We start from the raw sequence: 26,457 nt of genomic DNA on the forward strand, positions 1-26,457 counted from the left end.
GGATCACCTCCTGTCTCTCTGTATCTCATTGGCCTGCTGGATCACCTCCTGTCCCTCTGCCTGTATATCATCAGCCTGTTGGGTCGCCTCCTGTCCCTCTGCCTGTATCTCATTGGCCTGCTGGATCACCTCCTGTCCCTCTGCCTGTATCTCATTGGCCTGCTGGATCACCTCCTGTCCCTCTGCCTGTATCTCATTGGCCTGCTGGATCACCTCCTGTCCCTCTGTATCTCATTGGCCTGCTGGATCGCCTCCTTTCCCTCTGCCTGTATCTCATCAGCCTGTTGGGTCGCCTCCTGTCCCTCTGCCTGTATCTCATTGGCCTGCTGGATCGCCTCCTATCCCTCTGCCTGTATCTCATTGGCCTGCTGGGTCGCCTCCTGTCCCTCCGCCTGTATCTCATCGGCCTGCTGGGTCGCCTCCTGTCCCTCTGCCTGTATCTCATCAGCCTGCTGGGTCGCCTCCTGTCCCTCTGCCTATATCTCATTGGCCTGCTGGATCACCTCCTGTCCCTCTGTATCTCATTGGCCTGCTGGATCGCCTCCTTTCCCTCTGCCTGTATCTCATCAGCCTGTTGGGTCGCCTCCTGTCCCTCTGCCTGTATCTCATTGGCCTGCTGGATCGCCTCCTATCCCTCTGCCTGTATCTCATTGGCCTGCTGGATCACCTCCTGTCCCTCTGCATCTCATCAGCCTCCTGGATCACCTCCTGTCCCTCTGTATCTCATTGGCCTGCTGGATCACCTCCTGTCCCTCTGCCTGTATCTCATTGGCCTGCTGGATCACCTCCTGTCCCTCTGTATCTCGTCAGCCTGCTGGATCATCTCTGTCCCTCTGTATCTCATTGGCCTGCTGGATCGCCTCCTGTCCCTCTGTATCTCATCGGCCTGCTGGATCACCTCCTGTCCCTCTGTATCTCATTGGCCTGCTGGATCGCCTCCTGTCCCTCTGTATCTCATCGGCCTGCTGGATCACCTCCTGTCCCTCTGTATCTCATCGGCCTGCTGGATCACCTCCTGTCCCTCTGTATCTCATCGGCCTGCTGGATCACCTCCTGACCCTCTGTATCTCATCGGCCTGCTGGATCACCTCCTGTCCCTCTGTATCCTATCGGCCTGCTGGATCACCTCCTGTCCCTCTGCCTGTATCTCATCAGCCTGCTGGATCACCTCCTGTCCCTCTGTATCTCATCAGCCTGCTGGATCACCTCCTGTCCCTCTGCCTGTATCTCATCAGCCTGCTGGATCACCTCCTGTCCCTCTGTATCTCATCAGCCTGCTGGATCGCCTCCTGTCCCTCTGTATCTCATCGGCCTGCTGAGCAGGGTGCCCTGGGATAGGGAGGGCACCAGTGCCCTTGAGGAGGTGCTCCTCCCAGCCGTGAGAGAGAGCCTGGACTGCTTTGTGCTGTCCTGCACCTCAGGTTCCACCCTCCCCCAGGTGTCTGCCACGTGATATGGAGGATCCGTCCAGGAGGGTTGGTGACCCCAACCCGCTGTCCCCAGCCCCTGGTTGTTAGGGTCCGGGGCTGGCCCTTCCTCATGTGGGTCTTGAGGAGCAGTGCTGGCTTCCCGCGGTCCCTCTCAGCAGTTCCCTTCCCCACCCTCGCCAGGGTCAGCCAGCCAGGCGCGTGCAGTTTTACGTCTGGACCCCGGTGGAGGGAGTGTTTCCCTCTAGTCACTACCTAGAATCCCACGGACAGCCAGCCCTGAGATGCCCCGTGCACACTCTCTGGGGACGCTGAAGTCCAGCCGGGGCAGCCAGCCCTGACAGCCAGGGACTGTCCTTGGCTTCCAGTTCCGGTTTGTTTGTTTTTTGGTCAGTCAGGGGACTTGAACTGTGGGCCTGGGCACTGTCCCTGAGCTCTTCGGCTCAAGGCTCCCACACTCCACTTGGTTTTCTAGTGGTTAATTGGAGGTAAGTCTCACAGACTTGTACCTGGGCTGGCTTTGAACCACGACCTTCAGATCGTGGCCTCTTGAGTAGGATTACAGGCGTGAGCCCCGGCGTGAGCCCCACCGCACCAGGCTGGTTTGGGTTCACTGGTTACGGCTGAGGGACAGCTGGCTGGTGGTGACAGCAGTTTCCGTGACTCCACGTGTGCCCTTAGCCTCACGACGGGTGTGGACTGTGTGCCCCACTAATGGCCTCGTGACAGGCACGGGAGGGTCATGGCCTGAGGTGCTGGCGTGTGCAGGGCACTTCAGGTGGGGACCCTGCAATCAGTTCCATGTCTGGTGCCCTGGCTTTGCAGGCAGGTAGTCCTGAGTGTGCCTTTGTTTACTCTGGGGTCCCAGCTGCCACGACAAGGGTGGCTCACAATAGGAGCCAAGCACGGCATCCCGTCCCACTGTGACACTAAGCACAGCGTCCCATCTAACTGTGACACCAAGAACAACACCCCATCCCACTGTGACACCTATAAAGTGCTATATCCTGGCCCACTGTGTTACCTTGCTAGTTTGGCTTTTCAGCATCAAGGCCGCCCCACAAGGCCAGTCAGTTTCCGTGAGGAGCCAGGGCCTGCGTGAAGCCATTCTGGCTCTGGCTCCCCATCCAGCACCCCTGGCTTTGGAGCTGGCCCTGGCCCACACTGCTGCTCGGGGGAGCCTGGGCTCATGAAGACCAGTGTTCTGAGGTCAGCTGCGGTCCTGGTGATTGCAAAGGCCTGGCGGAGTGACTGAGGCAGTATCACCCCTGACCCTGAGAAAGGAGAATTTTATGTGTGTGTGTGGGTCATGGAGTTTGAACTTGGCCGTGGGCGCTGTCCCTGAGTTCTTCAGCTCAAGTCTCGCCCTACCCTTAAGCCAAGCCCCACTTCCTGTTTTCTAGAGGTTAATTGGTTGGCTTTGAACCTTGATCCTCAGATCTCAGCCTCCTGAGTAGCTACGGGCGTGAGCCACCTTGCCTGATTCTGTTGTACCTTCTTGGCTAAAATGAGTGCTGAGAACATAAAAATGGCACCTCCACATTTCTTGTCAATAAGGCCAGGCCTTGGTGGCCTGTGGCTCCGGTGGGAAGGCTGGCCTGGGCATCTGGCCCTCTGTGCCCTCACGAAGGCGGTGACCTCAGATGGGTTTGGGTAAAGACCAGGTGCTTCATCGTATTTTAGCTCGGCCCTTTTCTTGGAGACCAGCCCTGGATTAGATTCCTGTAACTTGTGACGTGGAGACCACACACCTAAAATGAGTTCCCAGCTCTGCTTGTCACCATTCTGACTGCGCCCGCCCCAGCCAGTGTGGATTCCCGTGAGTAGCAGATGCCTCCCGCCCCGGCGACTCAGCTGGGAGAGGACCACATGCCCCAGAGTCCAGTGTTGGACACTGGTGTCCTGGCTCCTGAGAACCTCCGCAGGTTCTGAGGGTGAACCGCCCTCCGTGGTGAGGGTGAACCGCCCTCTGTGGTGAGGGTGAACCGCCCTCTGTGGTGAGGGTGAACCGCCCTCCGTGGTGAGGGTGGGCTGTGTCTCGGCGAGCGCGAGCGAGGCAGTGGGCTCCATGCATCAGTGGTAGAACACATGTAATGAACAGGTACAGGCAGGAGCCCCGGCCAGCCAGCCCCTCCCCGCCCTGGCGTCCATCTTACAGCTTTAGCCCAGCGTCCGGCTGGGTGCCCCTCCTCTGTCTGTTCCGAGCCAGCAGCTGGACCAGTGCAACGACTGGGACCCACAATACAGGCAGGCTGGTCAGGGCCAGGCCGGTGACTTGCACCCAGCCTGGGTACAGCTTTTCCTCCCGCAGGGGGAATTGTGCCTGCGGGGACAGGAGAGCAACTCAGGCCCTGCGCCCAGGTGTGTGGGGGGGACTGCCTGACAGGAACAGACGGCCAGCTACGGCTTCACTTCCTTTCTTCAGAGACAAAAGAGCAGGAGCTCCTTTGTCTCAGGAAGCCTGGTCTGCTCGTTCTCCACCCTGGACCTCATACTGAAATAGAGGAGCGCGTGGAGGAATGGGTGGTGCTCATGGAATTCTCCAGAAGAACGTTGCCCCATCTTCTCTGTCTAGTTATTGCTGCCGAGGGCGCCCTGGCTAGAGTGAGAATGGACAGGAATTGGGCCCACGCTCCCCAGAAGGCAGGAGAAGGTTGGAGCTGAGCGTTAGAGGCCATGGGGCTGTCAGGGTGGCTCCCTCCTGGACTGTGTACTGTGGAGAGCCACAGTGGGGCCACGGTGACATGTGCAAAGTCAATGGAGTCATGTGACAAACATGAAGCCCCTTCTGCCACTTGTCAGTGATGCAGAATGACCAGATTGGGACTTCTGTCCCCTAGCACCTGGGCAGTCAGGAGTGAGGCCACATCCCAAAGGAGGCAGAGAGACCGGCCATGGCCAGAGGAGCCTGCCATGGCCGTGGTGTCCATGCACTCCGCTGGGCCCCGGCTCCAGGCTCCCTGGGGTCATAGAGCACCCACGGCCTCAGGCCTCAGCAGAGCCGGCCGTGCCCTCCCCTGGTCACTGCCCGTGGCCAGGCCATGCTGTCACAGAGGCGTGTCCACATGGGGATGGGCCCTGGTGGCACTGTGGGAGCAAGTGGGACGCAAAGAGCCCCGCGTTTCACAGGAGGACCTACGTAGTGGGGGTTCCAGGCCTGGTAGCTGGGTGGACTGCGGGCCAGGAGGACGACGCAGGACAGGAAGATGCAGAGCAGCAGCAGCGGGCTCACCACGGCCCACGTCGCCCGCCAGTAGAGGTTGGGCCTTCGGCCGGTCATCCACGCGACGTCATCACAGAACCTACGACGGCACAGGACGCTCTGGGCCCCAGGCAGGCCCACGCACGGGCCGGAGCCAGGAGCTGTGGGCCCCCCAGGACCCGCACTGCAGCGTGCCGGGTGATATGAGAGGCCTGTCCCACCACCTTGCCGTGTCCGCATGGAGCTCCGGAGAGGGGACGGGGAGGGGGGCTCACCGCTTCATCCCGTAGACGTAGATGACTCCAACCACCTCACAGAAGGCGAAGATGAGCAGGTTCAGAGACGCCACGAAACTATCAAAGATCTCAAGCCAGTAGCTCCCGGACTGCAGCACGAAGCAGGTGGAGCAGAGAAAGCAGGCCAGGCAGACCAGCCCTACGGGGTGGAGTGGGGACGCAGGTATAAGGGGCCCGGGGGGGGGCCCGGGGCGGCTCCTCCCTGCCTCTCCCGGGGCTGGGGGGCCCTGGGACCCGGAGCTAGCTGTGGGCCTTCCCCTCCCGCGGTGGGCAGCCCGCAGTCTTCGTGCGGGTCCAGGCACGGCCGCATGTGCACGGTGGGCCCAGGCCCTCGCCGTCCACAGGGCCCACTCACCGGTCAGGACATCCTTCGGGACGCCTCTGGGCAGGCGGCCCATGTCAAGCAGGGGCGTGAGGATCCCCTCCATGGTCCCGAACATGGAGGACAGGCCCAGGGTGAAGAGCATGCCGAAGAAGAGCACGGCCCACACGGCCGCCCCGGGCATGTGCAGCACGGCCTCCGTGAACACCAGGAAGGCCAGGCCCGGGCCTGAGGCGCTCTGCAACGCAGACCCTGCCTGAGGCCTGCACGGCCTGGCTTGTGCCACCGGGCCAGCCACGGGTTCTCTCCCTTCCCCTTCCTCCTCCTACCTTGCCCCCACCCCCTCCCTGGACTCAGGGCCTTGTGCTCTCGCCTGACTCTTGCGTTCAAGGCTGGTGTGTAGCCACCAGCGTCGTGGAGCCACAGCTCCACTTACAACGCTGTGCTGGTGGAGTGGAGACAGGAGTCTCAGGGCCTCTGCCCGAGCTGGCTCAGACCTGGGCCTCCTGAGCAGCCAGGGTTAGGGGTGTGGGCTGGCTTTGCAGGTTCACTTCTGAGGGACCAGCGAGCAGGTGAGCAGGAACGCCAGGGCTCTTGAGGCCAGCGTGAGTTACGGCTGTGAGAACTTGCCTCCACCCTGCTATCTCTGAGTCTCAGGACTCCACTGGCCTCGGCCACCAGAACTCTGGCTGTCCCTTCCTGGAATCTGTCCCCATGGGGTTTGCTCCCTCAGCCTGGCCTGGCCCTCAGTTACAGACGGGTGAGTTCACGGCCCACGGCCTTTCCTGGGCCTGGTCTGTGGGAATCAGTCCTCTGAGCCACTTTCTGCAAGACTGACACTGCGTGGTCCCCGTCTTCCTGTGGACAGCCCCCTGCCCGTCCCCCTCCAACCCTGCGTGGTCCCCGTCTTCCCGTGGACAGCCCCCTGCCCGTCCCCCTCCAACCCTGCGTGGTCCCCAACCCTGCGTGGTCCCTGTCTTCCTATACACAGCCGCCCTGCCCCATCCTTCCACAGCACTCACACCGCCTCGTCCGCCTTACCCTACCTTATCCAGGAAGTCCTCCAGGTGGCATGTCTTCAGGGAGAGTTGAGCCACTCTGTCTGGACAGGTGGCGTTCAGGTGCATGAGGACAGTCGGGTAGTCGTCCCTGGAGATGCTCTGCTCGGGGAAGTCAAACTCATTGATGAGGCTGAGGATGTTTCTGTAGGGCGGAAGGAGGCTGGTGAGCGCGGCTGGGTGCAGCACACATGCCAGGAAATGCTTGCACACAGAGCCGCATCACCTCAGCCGCCACTCCCCCCGTGGCTCCGTGGACTGCACTTCAGGCCAAACTTCCAGGCGCCTGCCAGCTCCGCACACACAGTGGGGAGGCGGCTCCGGCCCTGGGCCTGAGTGAGGTCCCCGGGCACTCTGTGCACACAGTGGGGAGGCGGCTCCGGCCCTGGGCCTGAGTGACCCTGAGGAGGACAGTTGTCAGCTTCCCGACAGGCAGGTGGAGGGCAGCTGCAGGCAGGCCTGGCATCTCAAGGTTTGCCTGGGGAGGGGGCCCCTCCTTTCCCCCTCCCCCCAGCCTCCAACATGTCCTTGTGACTTTAGGACCCGAGGTTCAAACCCAGGGCCACACAAATCGGAGCTTCAGTCCACCAAGTGGGTGCACTCGCACTCTGCCAGGGTGTCGGCGCGTTGCAGGAGCCCAGTGAACCTGAAGCCCCGGCCGCGCTTGGGCGTTAAAAGTTTTCAGTGTTTCCAGCGGCGCCTAGGCCTTGTGCCATCCTGGCTGCGGCTCTGCCCCAGCGCCGGGCCGCACCCCAGCACAGTACCTGAGCTCTCGAGTAGTTCCGGGCAGACACTGGGAGCAGCACAATCTAAAGTCAGTGGCTCACAGGTTCCTGCCAAGGTGAGAAGCCACTGCTTCATCTTGTGCTGCAGACACATCTCTTTGGTGCCCTGTGGAGTGCCATATTGTCCACATTTTTGCCAGTGATCTTGCCAAACAAACAGTGCAGACATGCTGCCTGTGTCCCCGTACCAGGTGGCTGTGACGAGCATGGCAGAGGTGGCGTGGCAGGTGTCATGCAACAGAAACAGGAAGCAGGCCGGAGTCCTGGGGGTGATGAAGGTGTAGCAGGCTCGCAGTCCCCAGAGCAGTGGCCCAGCGTCCCATGACTCTGGCTCTGGGACTACACGGAATGGTGACCGGGCTGGCTGGGTACCGGCTCAGTGTGGCTGCAGGTGGAGCTGCGTGCCTGCAGGGCTCACTAGGGCTTGAGCACATGTGTGCTCATCTTATTTCTATCATGGAGAAAAAGATTCTCCGGCAGGGTCCAGCCTTGGTTTTCACAGTTGCAGATAGGGGAAGAACTCTCATTCTTTAGGGCTCGTGCAGGGCCTGGGCACTGGGCCGTCCCCCTCGTGGTTCTCATACGCCGCTCACGGCTCTTCACAGCTTTGGAAGCATGGGGTTCAGGCTGGACTTGCCATGGCCAACCTGTCTTCTGTATGTCCCTCTCTGCCAGCAGGGTGAGAGCACTGCAGACACCTGAGGAGTTGGCTGGACACAGCAGCATGCCAAGGACACCTGGATGCCAGGGTGTTTCTTCCCTGACCTCCCGGTGGTACCAACCAAGTCGTCTCCGGGCCTGGTCAAAGTCCCAGTGGGGGCAGAATGGCTGGTGTTTGAGATGTGTCCCTGCTGCTCCCGGTGCCCAGGGGTGCCCACGGCCTCATCGCAGCCCACGGCCACAACCTCACAGCCTCATCACAGCCCAAGCCTTGTCACAGAGTTATTACAACCCATGGCCATGTCACAGCCTTGTCACCGTCATGGCCACATCACAGCATTGTTCTCACATCCCCAGATGCTGTCCGTCCTTGTTCTTGTCTGTCTAAGGACACTTGCTGTTGGATTTAAGCATTTTTGCTCAGTCCTTACCTTAGCTCCACTTGCAGAGACTCTGCACTCAGATGGGCTGCACCTTGTGGTGACCAGTCACCAACTGTGCTCACCTGTCCAGACACCTCACCTGTCCAAAAGACACCTCCCCTGTGCTCACCTGTCCAGACACCTCCCCTGTCCAAAAGACACCTCCCCTGTGCTCACCTCTCCAGACACCTCCCCTGTCCAAAAGACACCTCACCTGTGCTCACCTGTCCAAAAGACACCTCCCCTGTGCTCACCTCTCCAGAACCTCACCTGTCCAAAAGACACCTCCCCTGTGCTCACCTCTCCAGACACCTCACCTGTCCAAAAGACACCTCACCTGTCCAAAAGACACCTCCCCTGTGCTCACCTGTCCAGACACCTCCCCTGTCCAAAAGGCACCTCCCCTGTGCTCACCTCTCCAGACACCTCCCCTGTCCAAAAGACACCTCACCTGTGCTCACCTCTCCAGAAGACACCTACCCTGTGCTCACCTGTCCAAAAGACACCTCACCTGTGCTCACCTCTCCAGACACCTCACCTGTCCAAAAGACACCTCACCTGTGCTCACCTCTCCAGACACCTCACCTGTCCAAAAGACACCTCACCTGTGCTCACCTCTCCAGACACCTCACCTGTCCAAAAGACACCTCCCCTGTGCTCACCTGTCCAGACACCTCCCCTGTGCTCACCTGTCCAGACACCTTTTGTGGTCAGTGGTGGCCTTGAACCCCATGATGGAGAAGATGGTGATGGAGGCATACAGGGAGGTCAGGCTGTTGACCACGCTGATGATGACAGCATCCTTTGCACAATTGTTCCTGGACAAAAGCACAACGCATCAGTGACTCTGTGGCTAACCACCTGCCCAGCTTGGGGAAAGCGGGCCCTCCTCCTCCCAGCCCAGGTCCCGCTCTGAGCGCAGAGCCTGCCGGGATCCCTGAGCTCCCCGGTCCTAGCCCCGCCCTGATGCAGCTCAGGGCCACCTCGTGGGCTCCAGACAGAGCAGCAGCAAGTCGAGGGCCGGGCACTGGCAGAGCCTGCACCCTGGCGCACTGTAGTGTAGTGTGCTGAGTAGCTTCCCACTTGCTCGGAGACCCGAGCCCCGCTCATCTGTCCCTGAAGAGGGTTAGGGAGCACAGGAGTCCTCTGTCTCAGCCTTTCCACTCACTCCTTAGGGGACAGAAAGGCTGCCAACTGCAGGAAGTCCCTCGGTTTAAAGTCCATCCTGGAGCTTCCTGGCTGTGGATCTGATGACTGTGGGCGGCACTTTAGAGCGCTGAGTGTGCAGGGCCGCACCAGGCAGCCTCTGCATCAGCAGCAAGGCGTCAGGGACGTCACGATCCCCACACAGGGCTGTGATGGCCCTTGTGTCGAAGGCATTTTTGCCAGCATCCCGCCCAGTGTGAAGGTGAGGCAGAACGAGAGTCATAGCTGCCCAGGTGACACAGGGGCCACCAGAACCTCTGGCAGGAAGCACTTCTGTGAGGACGTCAGCCAGCAAGGGTCTGGTCAGCCGGGCCTGGTGCTGTCCTGATTGTCCATCACCATCCCTAAGGGCCATTGTGTCAGCTGTCTTCCACCTCCCTCCTCCTCTTTGCCTCTCATCACTGCCTCTTGCCTGGCCCCTCTTTGAATCCACCCATAGCGGCACTCAAGCTCTCACTTTCACTGTTCTGCTCTTTCCAAACCATTGTTTCTGGAGCATCTCCGATGGCCTCCCCAGATAGACGCAGAGCTGTGGGCTGGGCTGCTGGCTGACTTTCTGGGTGATGCTGTGGGCTGCTACCAGGCCCACCTGGCAATCCTCAGGGACACCCCACACTGTCCTCAGGGACGGCTCTCATGTCGTGTCACTGGGCGCCAAGCCCAGCACAAGGTCCCAGGGATGCCTGGTTCCCATAGCCACCACCAAGAAGAAGAAGCACTTGCCTGATATCAGACGAGTGGCTCAACACCGCACCCACGCTGGCCACATACCTGGATGGGTGGTAGCTTGTCCACACCTACCTGGCCAGGTGGCAGCTTGTCCACACTTACCTGGGTGGGTTGTAGCTTGCAAACGCAATGTGACCTCCAAAGGCCAGCGAAAGAGAGAAGAAAATCTGAGTGGCAGCATCCAGCCACACCCGGGGGTTCTGCAGAATCTGCATCTGGAACAAGACAAGGAGGCCTAGGCAGAAAACCACATCTCCCAACCGGTCCAACTGCCCCAGAACCTTCTCTGGGGTCCTCTGCCTCACTTTTATAAGGGAGCAACCATAGGAGAGAACAGACGCTCAAGAGTTCTCAGGGCATGGGGGGGTGGAAGAGCTGGTTCTATTATTTGGTGTGGAGGGAAAGCTGGTCCTGTTGTATGGTCTGTGTCATGGCATGATACTCTTCTGTAGTGTGGAGGAGTGGCAGCTGGATCTGTGCTGTGGTCTGGTGTGATGGTATGGATCTGTGCTGTGGTCTGCTGTGGTGGTGTGGATCTGTGCTGTGGTCTGGTGTGGTGGTGTGGATCTGTGCTGTGGTCTGGTGCGAAGGTGTGGATCTGTCATGTGGTCTAGTGTGGTGGTGTGGATCTGTCCTGTAGTCTGGTGTGATGGTGTGGATCTGTGCTGTGGTCTGGTGTGGTGGTGTGGATCTGTGCTGTGGTCTGGTGTGGTGGTGTGGATCTGTGCTGTGGTCTGGTGTGATGGTGTGGATCTGTGCTGTGGTCTGGTGTAGTGGTGTGGATCTGTGGTGTGGTCTGGTGTGGTGGTGTGGATCTGTGCTGTGGTCTGGTGTGGTGGTGTGGATCTGTGGTGTGGTCTGGTGTGGTGGTGTGGATCTGTGCTGTGGTCTGGTGTGGTGGTCTGGATCTGTCCTGTGGTCTGATGTGGTGGTGTGGATCTGTGCTGTGGTCTGGTGAGGTGGTGTGGATCAGTGCTGTGGTCTGGTGTGGTGGAGTGGATCTGTCCTGTGGTCTGGTGTGGTGGTGTGGATCTGTCCTGTGGTCTGGTGTGGTGGTGTGGATCTGTGCTGTGGTCTCGTGTGGTGGTGTGGATCTGTCCTGTGGTCTGGTGTGGTGGTGTAGATCTGTCCTGTGGTCTGGTGTGGTGGTGTGGATCTGTGCTGTGGTCTGGTGTGGTGGAGTGGATCTGTCCTGTGGTCTGTTGTGATGGTGTGGATCTGTGCTGTGGTCTGGTGTGATGGTGTGGATCTGTCCTGTGGTCTGGTGTGGTAGTGTGGATCTGTCCTGTGGTCTGGTGTGGTGGAGTGGATCTGTCCTGTGGTCTGGTGTGGTGGTGTGGATCTGTGCTGTGGTCTGGTGTGATGGTGTGGATCTGTCCTGTGGTCTGGTGTGGTGGAGTGGATCTGTCCTGTGGTCTGTTGTGATGGTGTGGATCTGTACTGTGGTCTGGTGTGGTGCTGTGGATCTGTGTTGTGGTCTGGTGTGGTGGTGTGGATCTTTGCTGTGGTCTGGTGTGGTGGTCTGGATCTGTCCTGTGGTCTGGTGTGGTGGTGTGGATCTCTGCTGTGGTCTGGTGAGGTGGTGTGGATCTGTGCTGTGGTCTGGTGTGGTGGTGTGGATCTGTGCTGTGGTCTGGTGAGGTGGTGTGGATCTGTGCTGTGGTCTGGTGTGGTGCTGTGGATCTGTGCTGTGGTCTGGTGTGGTGCTGTGGATCTGTGCTGTGGTCTGGTCTGGTGGTGTGGATCTGTCCTGTGGTCTGGTGTGATGGTGTGGATCTGTGCAATGGTCTGGTGTGGATTTGTGGATCTGTGCTGTGGTCTGGTGTGGTGGTGTGGATCTGTCCTGTGGTCTGGTGTGATGGTGTGCATTTGTGCTGTGGTCTGGTGAGGTGGTGTGGATCTGTGCTGTGGTCTGGTGTGGTGCTGTGTATCTGTCCTGTGGTCTGGTGTGATGGTGTGGATCTGTGCTGTGGTCTGGAGTGGATTTGTGGATCTGTGCTGTGGTCTGGTCTGGTGGTGTGGATCTGTCCGGTGGTCTGGTGTGATGGTGTGGATCTGTCCTGTGGTCTGGTGTGATGGTGTGGATCTGTCCTGTGGTCTGGTGTGATGGTGTGGATCTGTCCTGTGGTCTGGTGTGATGGTGTGGATCTGTGCTGTGGTCTGGAGTGGATTTGTGGATCTGTGCTGTGGTCTGGTCTGGTGGTGTGGATCTGTCCTGTGGTCTGGTGGTGTGGATCTGTGCTGTGGTCTGGTGGTGTGGATCTGTGCTGTGGTCTGGTGTGGTGGTGTGGATCTGTGCTGTGGACTGGTGTGGTGGTGTGGATCTGTGCTGTGGTCTGGTGGTGTGGATCTGTCCTGTGGTCTGGTGTGGTGGTGTGGATCTGTGCTGTGGTCTGGTGTGGTGCTGTGTATCTGTCCTGTGGTCTGGTGGTGTGGATCTGTGCTGTGGTCTGGTGGTGGTGGTGTGGATCTGTGCTGTGGTGTGGTGTGGTGGTGTGGATCTGTGCTGTGGTCTGGTGTGGTGGTGTGGATTTGTGCTGTGGTGTGGGGGTGTGGATCTGTGCTGTGGTCTGGTGTGGTGGTGTGGATTTGTGCTGTGGTGTGGTGGTGTGGATCTGTGCTGTGGTCTGGTGTGGTGGTGTGGATTTGTGCTTTGGTGTGGTGGTGTGGATCTGTGCTGTGGTCTGGTTTGATGGTGTGGATCTGTCCTGTGGTCTGGTGTGGTGGTGTGGATCTGTGCTGTGGTCTGGTGTGGTGCTGTGGATCTGTCCTGTGGTCTGGTGGTGTGGATCTGTGCTGTGGTCGGGTGGTGGTGGTGTGGATCTGTGCTGTGGTGTGGTGTGGTGGTGTGGATCTGTGCTGTGGTGTGTGTGATGGTATGGATCTGTGCTGTGGTCTGGTGTGATGGTGTGGATCTGTGCTGTGGTCTGGTGTGGTGGTGTGGATCTGTGCTGTGGTCTGGTGTGGTGGTGTGGATCTGTGCTGTGGTCTGGTGATGTGGATCTGTGCTGTGGTCTGGTGTGGTGGTGTGGATCTGTGCTGTGGTCTGGTGTGGTGGTGTGGATCTGTGCTGTGTTCTGGTGTGGTGGTGTGGATCTGTGCTGTGGTCTGGTGGTGTGGATCTGTGCTGTGGTCTGGTGTGATGGTGTGGATCTGTGCTGTGGTGTGGTGTGGTGGTCTGGATCTGTCCTGTGGTCTGGTGTGGTGGTGTGGATCTGTGCTGTGGTCTGGTGTGGTGCTGTGGATCTGTCCTGTGGTCTGGTGGGATGGAGTGTATCTGTCTTGTGGTCTGGTGTGATGGTGTGGATCTGTGCTGTGGTCTGGTGTGATGGTATGGATCTGTGCTGTGGTCTGGTGTGGATTTGTGGATCTGAGCTATGGTCTGGTGTGGTGGTGTGGATCTCTGCTGTGGTCTGGTGTGGTGCTGTGCATCTGTCCTGTGGTCTGGTGTGATGGTATGGATCTGTCCTGTGGTCTGGTGTGATGGTGTGGATCTGTCCTTTGGTCTGGTGTGATGGTGTGGACCTGTCCTGTGGTCTGGTGTGGTGGTGTGCATCTGTGCTGTGGTCTGGTGTGGTTTTCTGGATCTGTGCTGTGGTCTGGTGTGGTGGTGTGGATCTGTTGTGTGGACTGGTGTGGTGGTGTGGATCTGTGCTGTGGTCTGGTGCGGTGGTGTGGAACTGCGCTGTGGTGTGGTGGGGTGGTGTGGATCTGTGCTGTGGACTGGTGTGGTGGTGTTGATCTGTGCTGTGGTCTGGTGGGGTGGGGTGGATCTGTTCTGTGGACTGGTGTGGTGGTGTTGATCTGTCCTGTGGTCTGGTGTGATGGTGTGGATCTGTGCTGTGGTCTGGTGTGATGGTGTGGATCTGTCCTGTGGTCTGGTGTGGTGGTGTGGATCTGTCCTGTGGTCTGGTGTGGTGCAGTGGATCTGTCCTGTGGTCTGTTGTGATGGTGTGGGTCTGTGCTGTGGTCTGGTGTGGTGGTGTGGATCTGTGCTGTGGTCTGTTGTGGTGGTGTGGATCTGTGTTGTGGTCTGGTGTGGTGGTGTGGATCTGTGTTGTGGTCTGGTGTGGTGGTGTGGATGTGTGCTGTGGTCTGGTGTGGTGGTGTGGATCTGTGCTGTGGTCTGTTGTGGTGGTGTGGATCTGTGTTGTGGTCTGGTGTGGTGGTGTGGATCTGTGCTGTGGTCTGTTGTGATGGTGTGGATCTGTGCTGTGGTCTGGTGTGGTGGTGTGGATCTGTGTTGTGGTATGGTGTGGTGGTGTGGATGTGTGCTGTGGTCTGGTGTGGTGGTCTGGATCTGTCCTGTGGTCTGGTGTGGTGGTGTGGATCTGTGCTGTGGTCTGGTGAGGTGGTGTGGATCTATCCTGTGATCTGGTGTGGTGGTGTGGATCTGTGCTGTGGTCTGGTGAGGTGGTGTGTATCTGTGCTGTGGTCTGGTGTGGTGCTGTGGATCTGTGCTGTGGCCTTGTGTGGTGCTGTGGATCTGTGCTGTGGTCTGGTCTGGTGGTGTGGATCTGTCCTCTGGTCTGGTGTGATGGTGTGGATCTGTGCTGTGGTCTGGTGTGGATTTGTGGATCTGTGATGTGGTCTGGTGTGTTGGTGTGGATCTGTCCTGTGGTCTGGTGTGATGGTGTGGATCTGTGCTGTGGTCTGGTGTGATGGTGTGGATCTGTGCTTTGGTTTGGTCTGGTGGTGTGGATCTGTCCTGTGGACTGGTGTTGTGGATCTGGGCTGTGGTCTGGTGGTGTGGATCTGTGCTGTGGTCCTGTGTGGTGGTGTGGATCTGTCCAGTGGTCTGGGGTGGTGGTGTGGAACTGTGCTGTGGTGTGGTGTGATGGTGTGGATCTGTGCTGTGGTCTGGGGTGCTGGTGTGGATCTGTGCTGTGGTGTGGTGTGGTGGTGTGGATCTGTGCTGTGGTCTGGTGTGATGGTGTGGATCTCTCCTGTCGTCTGGTGTGGTGGTGTGGATCTTTGCTGTGGTCTGGTGTGTATTTGTGGATCTGTGCTGTGGTCTGGTGTGGTGGAGTGGATCTGTCCTGTGGTCTGTTGTGATGGTGAGGGTCTGTGCTGTGGTCTGGTGTGGTGGTGTGGATCTGTGCTGTGGTCTGGTGTGGTGGTGTGGATGTGTGCTGTGGTCTGGTGTGGTGGTCTGGATCTGTCCTGTGGTCTGGTGTGGTGGTGTGGATCTGTGCTGTGGTCTGGTGAGGTGGTGTGGATCTATCCTGTGATCTGGTGTAGTGGTGTGGATCTGTGCTGTGGTCTGGTGAGGTGGTGTGGATCTCTGCTGTGGTCTGGTGTGGTGCTGTGGATCTGTGCTGTGGCCTTGTGTGGTGCTGTGGATCTGTGCTGTGGTCTGGTCTGGAGGTGTGGATCTGTCCTCTGGTCTGGTGTGATGGTGTGGATCTGTGCTGTGGTCTGGTGTGGATTTGTGGATCTGTGCTGTGGTCTGGTGTGTTGGTGTGGATCTGTCCTGTGGTCTGGTGTGATGGTGTGGATCTGTGCTGTGGTCTGGTGAGGTGGTGTGGATCTGTGCTGTCATCTGGTGTGGTGCTGTGGATCTGTCCTGTGGTGTGGTGTGATGGTGTGGATCTGTCCTGTGGTCTGGTGTGATGGTGTGGATCTGTCCTGTGGTCTGGTGTGATTGTGTGGATCTGTCCTGTGGTCTGGTGTGATGGTGTGGATCTGTGCCGTGGTCTGGAGTGGATTTGTGGATCTGTGCTGTGGTCTGGTCTGGTGGTGTGGATCTGTCCTGTGGTCTGGTGGTGTGGATCTGTGCTGTGGTCTGGTGGTGTGGATCTGTGCTGTGGTCTGGTGTGGTGGTGTGGATCTGTGCTGTGGTCTGGTGGTGTGGATCTGTCCTGTGGTCTGGTGTGGTGATGGGGATCTGTGCTGTGGTCTGGTGTGGTGGTGTGGATCTGTCCTGTGGTCTGGTCGTGTGGATCTGTGCTGTGGTCTGGTGGTGGTGGTGTGGATCTGTGCTGTGGTGTGGTGTGGTGGTGTGGATCTGTGCTGTGGTGAGGTGTGGTGGTGTGGATCTGTTCTGTGGTCTAGTGTGGTGGTGTGGATTTGTGCTGTGGTGTGGTGAGGTGGTGTGGATCTGTGCTGTGGTCTGGTGTGATGGTGTGGATCTGTCCTGTGGTCTGGTGTGGTGGTGTGGATCTGTGCTGTGGTCTGGTGTGGTGGTGTGCATCTGTGCAGTGGTCTGGTGTGGTGGTGTGGATCTGTGCTGTGGTCTGGTGTGGTACTGTGGATCTGTCCTGTGGTCTGGTGGTGTGGATCTGTGCTGTGGTCCGGTGGTGGTGGTGTGGATCTGTGCTGTGGTCTGGTGTGGTGGTGTGGATGTGTGCTGTGGTCTGGTGTGGTGGTGTGGATCTGTGCTGTGGTCTGGTGTGATGGTATGGATCTGTGCTGTGGTCTGGTGTGAAGATGTGGACCTGTGCTGTGGTCTGGTGTGGTGGTGTGGATCTGTGCTGTGGTCTGGTGTGTTGGTGTGGATCTGTGCCGTGGTCTGGTGGTGTGGATCTGTGCCGTGGTCTGGTGTGGTGGTGTGGATCTGTGCTGTGGTCTGGTGGGGTGGGGTGGATCTGTGCTGTGGTGTGGTGTGGTGGTGTGGATCTGTGCTGTGGTGTGGTGTGGTGGTGTGGATCTGTGCTGTGGTCTGGTGTGGTGGTGTGGATCTCTGCTGTGGTCTAGTGGTGTGGATCTGTGCTGTGGTCTGGTGTCGTGGTGTGAATCTGTCCTGTGGTCTGGGGTGGTGGTGTGGATCTGTGCTGTGGTGTGGTGTGGTGGTGTGGATCTGTGCTGTGGTGTGGTGTGGTGTTGTGGATCTGTGCTGTGGTCTGATGTGGTGGTGAGGATCTGTGGTGCGGTCTGCTGTGGTGGTGTGGATCTGTCCTGTGGTCTGGTGTGATGGTGTGGATCTGTCCTGTGGTCTGGTGTGATGGTGTGGATCTGTCCTGTGGTCTGGTGTGATGGTGTGGATCTGTGCTGTGGTCTGGAGTGGATTTGTGGATCTGTGCTGTGGTCTGGTCTGGTGGTGTGGATCTGTCCTGTGGTCTGGTGGTGTGGATCTGTGCTGTGGTCTGGTGGTGTGGATCTGTGCTGTGGTCTGGTGTGGTGGTGTGGATCTGTGCTGTGCTCTGGTGTGGTGGTGTGGATCTGTGCTGTGGTCTGGTGGTGTGGATTTGTGCAGTGGTCTGGTGGGGTGGTGTGGATCTGTGCTGTGGTCTGCTGTGGTGGTGTGGATCTGTCCTGTGGTCTGGTGTGGTGGTGTGGATCTGTCCTGTGGTCTGGTGGTGTGGATCTGTGGTGTGGTGTGGTGGTGTGGATCTGTGCTGTGGTCTGGTGTGGTGGTGTGGATCTGTCCTGTGGTCTGGGGTGGTGGTGTGGATCTGTGCTCTGGTGTGGTGTGGTGGTGTGGATCTGTGCTGTGGTCTGGTGTGGTGGTGTGGATGTGTGCTGGGGTGTGGTGTGGTGGTGTGAATCTGTGCTGTGATGTGGTGTGGTGGTGTGGATCTGTCCTGTGGTCTGGTGTGGTGGTGGGGATCTGTGCTGTGGTCAGGTGTGGTGGTGTGGATCTGTGCTGTGGTCTGGTGTGGTGGTGTGGATCTGTGCTGTGGTCTGGTGTGGTGCTGTGGATCTGTGCTGTGGTCTGGTGTGGTGGTGTGGATGTGTGGTGTGGCCTGGTGGTGTGGATCTGTCCTGTGGTCTGGTGTGGTGGTGTGGATCTGTGCTGTGGTCTGGCGTGCTGCTGTGGACCTGTCCTCTGGTCTGGTGTTGTGGATCTGTGGTGTGGTCTGGTGGTGCTGGTGTGGATCTGTGCTGTGGTGTGGTGTGGTGGTTTGGATCTGTGCTGTGGTGTGGTGTGGTGGTTTGGATCTGTGCTGTGGTCTGGTGTGAAGATGTGGACCTGTGCTGTTGTCTGGTGTGGTGGTGTGGATCTGTGCTGTGGTTTGGTGTGGTGGTGTGGATCTGTGCTGTGGTCTGGTGGTGTGGATCTGTGCTGTGGTCTGGTGTGTTGGTGTGGATCTGTGCTGTGGTCTGGTGTGATGGTGTGCATCTGTGCAGTGGTATGGTGTGGTGGTGTGGATCTGTGCTGTGGTCTGGTGGTGTGGATCTGTGCTGTAGTCTGGTGTGGTGGTGTGGATCAGTGCTGTGGTCTGGTGTGGTGGTGTGGATCTGGGCTGTGGTCTGGTGTGGTACTGTGGATCTGTCCTGTGGTCTGGTGGTGTGGATCTGTGCTGTGGTCTGGTGGTGGTGGTGTGGATCTGTGCTGTGGTGTGGTGTGGTGGTGTGGATATGTGCTGTGGTCTGGTGTGGTGGTGTGGATCTGTGCTGTGGTCTGGTGTGGTGGTGTGGATCTGTGCTGTGGTCTGGTGTGTTGGTGTGGATCTGTGCCGTGGTCTGGTGGTGTGGATCTGTTCCGTGGTCTGGTGTGGTGGTGTGGATCTGTGCTGTGGTCTGGTGGGGTGGGGTGGATCTGTGCTGTGGTGTGGTGTGGTGGTGTGGATCTGTGCTGTGGTGTGGTGTGGTGGTGTGGATCTGTGCTGTGGTGTGGTGTGGTGGTGTGGATCTGTGCTGTGGTGTGGTGTGGTGGTGTGGATCTGTGCTGTGGTCTGCTGTGGTGGTGTTGATCTGTCCTGTGGTCTGGTGTGATGGTGTGGATCTGTCCTGTGGTCTGGTGTGGTGATGTGGATCTGTCCTGTGGTCTGGTGTGGTGATGTGGATCTGTCCTGTGGTCTGGTGGTGTGGATCTGTGCTGTGGTCTGGTGGTGTGGATCTGTGCTGTGGTCTGGTGTCGTGGTGTGGATCTGTCCTGTGGTCTGGGGTGGTGGTGTGGATCTGTGCTGTGGTGTGGTGTGGTGGTGTGGATCTGTGCTGTGGTGTGGTGTGGTGTTGTGGATCTGTGCTGTGGTCTGATGTGGTGGTGTGGATGTGTGCTGTGGTCTGCTGTGATGGTATGGATCTGTGGTGTGGTCTGCTGTGATGGTGTGGATCTGTCCTGTGGTTGGTGTGATGGTGTGGATCTGTCCTGTGGTCTGGTGTGATGGTGTGGATCTGTACTGTGGTCTGGTGTGATGGTGTGGATCTATGCTGTGGTCTGGATGGATTTGTGGATCTGTGCTGTGGTCTGGTCTGGTGGTGTGGATCTGTCCTGTGGTCTGGTGGTGTGGATCTGTGCTGTGGTCTGGTGGTGTGGATCTGTGCTGTGGTCTGGTGTGGTGGTGTGGATCTGTGCTGTGGTCTGGTCTGGTGGTGTGGATCTGTGCTGTGGTCTGGTGGTGTGGATCTGTGCTGTGGTCTGGTGTGGTGGTGTGGATCTGTGCTGTGGTCTGGTGGTGTGGATCTGTGCTGTGGTCTGGTGTGGTGGTGTGGATCTGTCCTGTGGTCTGGGGTGGTGGTGTGGATCTATGCTGTGGTCTGGTGTGGTGGTGTGGATCTGTGCTGTGGTCTGGTGTGGTGGTGTGGCTGTGTGCTGTGGTGTGGTGTGGTGGTGTGAATCTGTGCTGTGGTGTGGTGTGGTGGTGTGGATCTGTCCTGTGGTCTGGTGTGGTGGTGTGGATCTGTGCTGTGGTCAGGTGTGGTGGTGTGGACCTGTGCTGTGGTCTGGTGTGGTGGTGTGGATCTGTGCTGTGGTCTGGTGTGGTGGTGTGGATCTGTGCTGTGGTCTGGTGGTGTGGATCTGTCCTGTGGTCTGGTGTGGTGGTGTGGATCTGTGCTGTGGTCTGGCGTGCTGCTGTGGATCTGTCCTCTGGTGTGGTGGTGTGGATCTGTGCTGTGGTCTGGTGGTGCTGGTGTGGATCTGTGCTGTGGTGTGGTGTGGTGGTTTGGATCTGTGCTGTGGTGTGGTGTGGTGGTTTGGATCTGTGCTGTGGTCTGGTGTGAAGATGTGGACCTGTGCCGTTGTCTGGTGTGGTGGTGTGGATCTGTGCTGTGGTTTGGTGTGGTGGTGTGGATCTGTGCTGTGGTCTGGTGGTGTGGATCTGTGCTGTGGTCTGGTGTGGTGGTGTGGATCTGTGCTGTGGTCTGGTGGTGTGGATCTGTGCAGTGGTCTGGTGGGGTGGTGTGGATCTGTGCTGTGGTGTGGTGTGGTGGTGTGGATCTGTTCTGTGGTGTGGTGTGGTGGTGTGGATCTGTGCTGTGGTGTGGTGTGGTGGTGTGGATCTGTGCTGTGGTCTGGTGTGGTGGTGTGGATCTGTGCTGTGGTCTGGTGTGGTGGTGTGGATCTGTGCTGTGGTTTGGTGGTGTGGATCTGTGCAGTGATCTGGTTGGGTGGTGTGGATCTGTGCTGTGGTGTGTGTGATGGTATGGATCTGTGCTGTGGTCTGGTGGGTTGGTGTGGATCTGTGCTGTGGTCTGGTGTGGTGGTGTGGATCTGTGCTGTGGTCTGGTGTGGTGGTGTGGATCTGTGCTGTGGTCTGGTGTGGTGGTGTGGATCTGTGCTGTGGTCTGGTGGTGTGGATCTGTGCCGTGGTCTGGTGGGTTGGTGTGGATCTGTGCTGTGGTCTGGTGTGGTGGTGTGGATCTGTGCTGTGGTCTGGTGGTGTGGATCTGTGCCGTGGTCTGGTGGGTTGGTGTGGATCTGTGCTGTGGTCTGGTGTGGTGGTGTGGATCTGTGCTGTGGTCTGGTGTGGTGGTGTGCATCTGTGCAGTGGTATGGTGTGGTGGTGTGGATCTGTGCTGTGGTCTGGTGGTGTGGATCTGTGCCGTGGTCTGGTGTGGTGATGTGGATCTGTGCTGTGGTCTGGTGGGGTGGGGTGGATCTGTGCTGTGGTGTGGTGTGGTGGTGTGGATCTGTGCTGTGGTGTGGTGTGGTGGTGTGGACCTGTGCTGTGGTCTGGTGTGGTTTTGTGGATCTGTGCTGTGGTCTGGTGTGGTGGTGTGGATCTGTGCTGTGGTCTGGTGGTGTGGATCTGTCCTGTGGTCTGGTCGGTGGTGTGGATCTGTGCTGTGGTCTGGCGTGCTGCTGTGGATCTGTCCTCTGGTCTGGTGGTGTGGATCTGTGCTGTGGTCTGGTGGTGCTGGTGTGGATCTGTGCTGTGGTGTGGTGTGGTGGTTTGGATCTGTGCTGTGGTGTGGTGTGGTGGTTTGGATCTGTGCTGTGGTCTGGTGTGAAGATGTGGACCTGTGCCGTTGTCTGGTGTGGTGGTGTGGATCTGTGCTGTGGTTTGGTGTGGTGGTGTGGATCTGTGCTGTGGTCTGGTGATGTGGAACTGTGCTGTGGTCTGGTGTGGTGGTGTGGATCTGTGCTGTGGTCTGGTGGTGTGGATCTGTGCAGTGGTCTGGTGTGGTGGTGTGGATCTGTGCTGTGCTGTGGTGTGGTGGTGTGGATCTGTGCTGTGGTGTGGTGTGGTGGTGTGGATCTGTGCTGTGGTCTGGTGTGGTGGTGTGGATCTGTGCTGTGGTCTGGTGTGATGGTGTGGATCTGTCCTGTGGTCTGGTGTGGTGGTGTGGATCTGTGCTGTGGTCTGGTGTGGTGGTGTGGATCTGTGCTGTGGTCTGGTCTGGTGGTGTGGATCTGTGCTGTGGTCTGGTGGTGTGGATCTGTGCTGTGGTCTGGTGGTGTGGATCTGTGCTGTGGTCTGGTGTGGTGGTGTGGATCTGTGCTGTGGTGTGGTGTGGTTGTGTGGATCTGTGCTGTGGTGTGGTGTGGTAGTGTGGATCTGTCCTGTGGACTGGTGGTGTCGATCTGTCCTGTAGTCTGGTGTGGTGGTGTGGGTCTGTGCTGTGGTCTGGTGTGGTGCTGTGGATCTGGGCTGTGGTCTGGTGTGGTGCTGTGGGTCTGTGGTGTGGTCTGGTGTGGTGGTGTGGATCTGTGCTGTGGTCTGTTGTGGTGGTGTGGATCTGTGCTGTGGTCGGGTGGTGTTGATCTGTGCTGTGGTCTGGTGTGGTGGTGTGGATCTGTGCTGTGGTCTGGTGGTGTGGATCTGTCCTGTGGTCTGGTGTGGTGGTGTGGATCTGTGCTGTGGTCTGGTGTGGTGGTGTGGATCTGTGCTGTGGTCTGGTGTGGTGGTGTGGATCTGTGCTGTGGTCGGGTGGTGTGGATCTGTCCTGTAGTCTGGTGTGGTGGTGTGGGTATGTGTTGTGGTCTGGGGTGGTGGTGTGGATCTGTGCTGTGGTGTGGTGTGGTGGTGTGGATCTGTGCTGTGGTCTGGTGTGTATTTGTGGATCTGTGCTGTGGTCTGGTGTGGTGGTGTGGATCTGTGCAGTGGTGTGGTGTGGTGGTGTGGATCTGTGCTGTGGTGTGGTGTGGTGGTGTGGATCTGTGCTGTGGTCTGGTGTGTATTTGTGGATCTGTGCTGTGGTCTGGTGTGGTGGTGTGGACCTGTGCTGTGGTCTGGTGTGATGGTGTGGAACTGTCCTGTGGTCTGGTGCGGTGGTGTGGATCTGTCCTGTGGTCTGGTGGTGTGGACCTGTGTTGTGGTCTGCTGTGATGGTGTGGATCTGTCCTGTGGTATGGTGTGGTGGTGTGGATCTGTCCTGTGGTCTGGTGTGTTGGTGTGGATCTGTCCTGTGGTCTGTTGTGATGGTGTGGATCTGTGCTGTGGTGTGGTGTCGTGGTGTGGATCTGTGCTGTCGTCTGGTGTGGTGCTGTGGATCTGTCCTGTGGTGTGGTGGGATGGAGTGGATCTGTCTTGTGGTCTGGTGTGATGGTGTGGATCTGTCCTGTGGTCTGGTGTGGTGGTGTGGATCTGTGGTGTGGTCTGGTGTGGATTTGTGGATCTGAGCTATGGTCTGGTGTGGTGGTGTGGATCTCTGCTGTGGTCTGGTGTGGTGCTGTGCATCTGTCCTGTGGTCTGGTGTGATGGAATGGATCTCTCCTGTGGTCTGATGTGATGGTGTGGATCTGTCCTTTGGTCTGGTGTGATGGTGTGGATCTGCCCTGTGGTCTGGTGTGGTGGTGTGGATCTGTGCTGTGGTCGGGTGTGGTTTTCTGGATCTGTGCTGTGGTCTGGTGCGGTGGTGTGGATCTGTTGTGTGGTCTGGTGGGGTGGTGTGGATCTGTGCTGTGGTCTGGTGTGTTGGTGTGGATCTGTTCCGTGGTCTGGTGGTGTGGATCTGTGCCGTGGTCTGGTGTGGTGGTGTGGATCTGTGCCGTGGTCTGGTGGGGTGGGGTGGATTTGTGCTGTAGTGTGGTGTGGTGGTGTGGATCTGTGCTGTGGTGTGGTGTGGTGGTGTGGATCTGTGCTGTGGTGTGGTGTGGTGGTGTGGATCTGTGCTGTGGTGTGATGTGGTGGTGGGGATCTGTGCTGTGGTCTGGTGTGATGGTGTTGATCTGTCCTGTGGTCTGGTGTGATGGTGTGGATCTGTCCTGTGGTCTGGTGTGGTGATGTGGATCTGTCCTGTGGTCTGGTGGTGTGGATCTGTGCTGTGGTCTGGTGGTGTGGATCTGTGCTGTGGTCTGGTGTCGTGGTGTGGATCTGTCCTGTGGTCTGGGGTGGTGGTGTGGATCTGTGCTGTGGTGTGGTGTGGTGGTGTGGATCTGTGGTGTGGTGTGGTGTGGTGTTGTGGATCTGTGCTGTGGTCTGATGTGGTGGTGTGGATGTGTGCTGTGGTCTGCTGTGATGGTGTGGATCTGTGGTGTGGTCTGCTGTGATGGTGTGGATCTGTCCTGTGGTTGGTGTGATGGTGTGGATCTGTCCTGTGGTCTGGTGTGATGGTGTGGATCTGTACTGTGGTCTGGTGTGATGGTGTGGATCTGTGCTGTGGTCTGGATGGATTTGTGGATCTGTGCTGTGGTGTGGTGTGGTGGTGTGGATCTGTGCTGTGGCCTGGTGTGGTGGTGTGGATCTGTGCTGTGGTCTGGTGGTGTGGATCTGTGCTGTGGTCTGGTGTGGTGGTGTGGATCTGTCCTGTGGTCTGGGGTGGTGGTGTGGATCTGTGCTGTGGTGTGGTGTGGTGGTGTGGATCTGTGCTGTGGTGTGGTGTAGTGGTGTGGATCTGTGCTATGGTCTGGTGTTGTGGTGTGGCTGTGTGCTGTGGTGTGGTGTGGTGGTGTGAATCTGTGCTGTGGTGTGGTGTGGTGGTGTGGATCTGTCCTGTGGTCTGGTGTGGTGGTGTGGATCTGTGCTGTGGTCTGGTGTGGTGGTGTGGATCTGTGCTGTGGTCTGTTGTGGTGGTGTGAATCTGTGCTGTGGTCTGGTGTGGTGGTGTGGATGTGTGCTGTGGTCTGGTGGTGTGGATCTGTCCTGTGGTCTGGTGTGGTGGTGTGGATCTGTGCTGTGGTCTGGTGTGGTGGTGTGGATCTGTGCTGTGGTCTGGTGTGGTGGTGTGGATCTGTGCTGTGGTCTGGTGGTGCTGGTGTGGATCTGTGCTGTGGTCTGGTGTGGTGGTTTGGATCTGGGCTGTGGTGTGGTGTGGTGGTTTGGATCTGTGCTGTGGTCTGGTGTGAAGATGTGGACCTGTGCCGTTGTCTGGTGTGGTGGTGTGGATCTGTGCTGTGGTTTGGTGTGGTGGTGTGGATCTGTGCTGTGGTCTGGTGGTGTGGATCTGTGCTTTGGTCTGGTGTGGTGGTGTGGATCTGTGCTGTGGTCTGGTGGTGTGGATCTGTGCAGTGGTCTGGTGGGGTGGTGTGGATCTGTGCTGTGGTATGGTGTGGTGGTGTGGATCTGTGCTGTGGTGTTGTGTGGTGGTGTGGATCTGTGCTGTGGTCTGGTGTGGTGGTGTGGATCTGTGCTGTGGTGTGGTGTGGTGGTGTGGATCTGTGCTGTGGTGTGGTGTGGTGGTGTGGATCTGTGCTGTGGTCTGGTGTGGTGGTGTGGATCTGTGCTGTGGTCTGGTGTGATGGTGTGGATCTGTCCTGTGGTCTGGTGTGGTGGTTTGGATCTGTGCTGTGGTGTGGTGTGGTGGTTTGGATCTGTGCTGTGGTCTGGTGTGAAGTTGTGGACCTGTGCCGTTGTCTGGTGTTGTGGTGTGGACCTGTGCTGTGGTTTGGTGTGGTGGTCTGGATCTGTGCTGTGGTCTGGAGGTGTGGATCTGTGCTGTGGTCTGGTGTGGTGGTGTGGATCTGTGCTGTGGTCTGGTGGTGTGGATTTGTGCAGTGGTCTGGTGGGGTGGTGTGGATCTGTGCTGTGGTGTGGTGTGGTGGTGTGGATCTGTGCTGTGGTCTGGTGTGGTGGTGTGGATCTGTGCTGTGGTCTGGTGTGGTGGTGTGGATCTGTGCTGTGGTGTGGTGTGGTGGTGTGGATCTGTGCTGTGGTGTGGTGTGGTGGTGTGGATCTGTGCTGTGGTCTGGTGTGGTGGTGTGGATCTGTGCTGTGGTCTGGTGTGATGGTGTGGATATGTCCTGTGGTCTGGTGTGGTGGTGTGGATCTGTGCTGTGGTGTGGTGTGGTGGTGTGGATCTGTGCTGTGGTCTGGTCTGGTGGTGTGGATCTGTGCTGTGGTCTGGTCTGGTGGTGTGGATCTGTCCTGTGGTCTGGTGTTGTGGATCTGTGCTGTGGTCTGGTGGTGTGGATCTGTGCTGTGGTCTGGTGTGGTGGTGTGGATCTGTCCTGTGGTCTGGGGTGGTGGTGTGGATCTCTGCTGTGGTGTGGTGGTATCAATCTGTCCTGTGGTCTGTTGGTGTGGATCTGTGCTGTGGTCTGGTGGTGGTGGTGTGGATCTGTGCTGTGGTCTGGTGTGGTGGTGTGGATCAGTGCTGTGGTGTGGTGTGGTGGTGTGGATCTGTGCTGTGGTGTGGTGTGGTGGTGTGGATCTGTGCTGTGGTCTGGTGTGGTGGTGTGGATCTGTGCTGTGGTCTGGTGTGGTAGTGTGGATCTCTGCTGTGGTCTGGTGGTGTCGATCTGTCCTGTAGTCTGGTGTGGTGGTGTGGGTCTGTGCTGTGGTCTGGTGTGGTGCTGTGGATCTGTGCTGTGGTCTGGTGTGGTGCTGTGGGTCTGTGGTGTGGTCTGGTGTGGTGGTGTGGATCTGTGCTGTGGTCTGGTGTGGTGGTGTGGATCTGTGCTGTGGTCTGGTGGTGTGGATCTGTCCTGTAGTCTGGTGTGGTGGTGTAGGTCTGTGCTGTGGTCTGGTGTGGTGCTGTGGATCTGTGCTGTGGTCTGGTGTGGTGCTGTGGGTCTGTGCTGTGGTCTGGTGTGGTGGTGTGGATCTGTGCTGTGGTCTGGTGTGGTGGTGTGGATCTGTCCTGTGGTCTGGTGTGGTGGTGTGGATCTGTGCTGTGGTCGGGTGGTGTGGATCTGTCCTGTAGTCTGGTGTGGTGGTGTGGGTATGTGCTGTGGTCTGGTGTGGTGCTGTGGATCTGTGCAGTGGTCTGGTGTGGTGGTGTGGATCTGTGCAGTGGTGTGGTGTGGTGGTGTGGATCTGTCCTGTGGTCTGGTCTGGTGGTGTGGATCTGTCCTGTGGTCTA

The 26,457-nt window shown here is 58.2% G+C and overlaps 1 protein-coding gene across 1 annotated transcript in view; it reads right to left on the bottom strand.

Moving 5' to 3' along the window:
- Window positions 1-3,509: 3,509 nt before the first annotated feature.
- Window positions 3,510-26,457, bottom strand: part of Slc6a18 (solute carrier family 6 member 18) — a 44,809-nt gene continuing 21,861 nt past the window's right edge. The window contains exons 6-12 of the mRNA XM_090332157.1: window positions 10,210-10,322; window positions 8,862-8,990; window positions 6,294-6,450; window positions 5,281-5,485; window positions 4,905-5,064; window positions 4,567-4,729; window positions 3,510-3,750 (exon numbers count right to left, since the gene is read on the bottom strand). Of these exons, the coding sequence (XP_090188283.1) occupies window positions 3,580-3,750; window positions 4,567-4,729; window positions 4,905-5,064; window positions 5,281-5,485; window positions 6,294-6,450; window positions 8,862-8,990; window positions 10,210-10,322 (1,098 nt within the window). The 3' untranslated portion in view covers window positions 3,510-3,579. The remainder of the gene's footprint in view (window positions 3,751-4,566; window positions 4,730-4,904; window positions 5,065-5,280; window positions 5,486-6,293; window positions 6,451-8,861; window positions 8,991-10,209; window positions 10,323-26,457) is intronic.

The sequence above is a fragment of the Megascapheus bottae genome, chromosome 4, assembly GCF_031878675.1.
Source record: "Megascapheus bottae isolate mThoBot1 chromosome 4, mThoBot2.hap1, whole genome shotgun sequence".
NCBI lineage: Eukaryota > Metazoa > Chordata > Mammalia > Rodentia > Geomyidae > Megascapheus > Megascapheus bottae.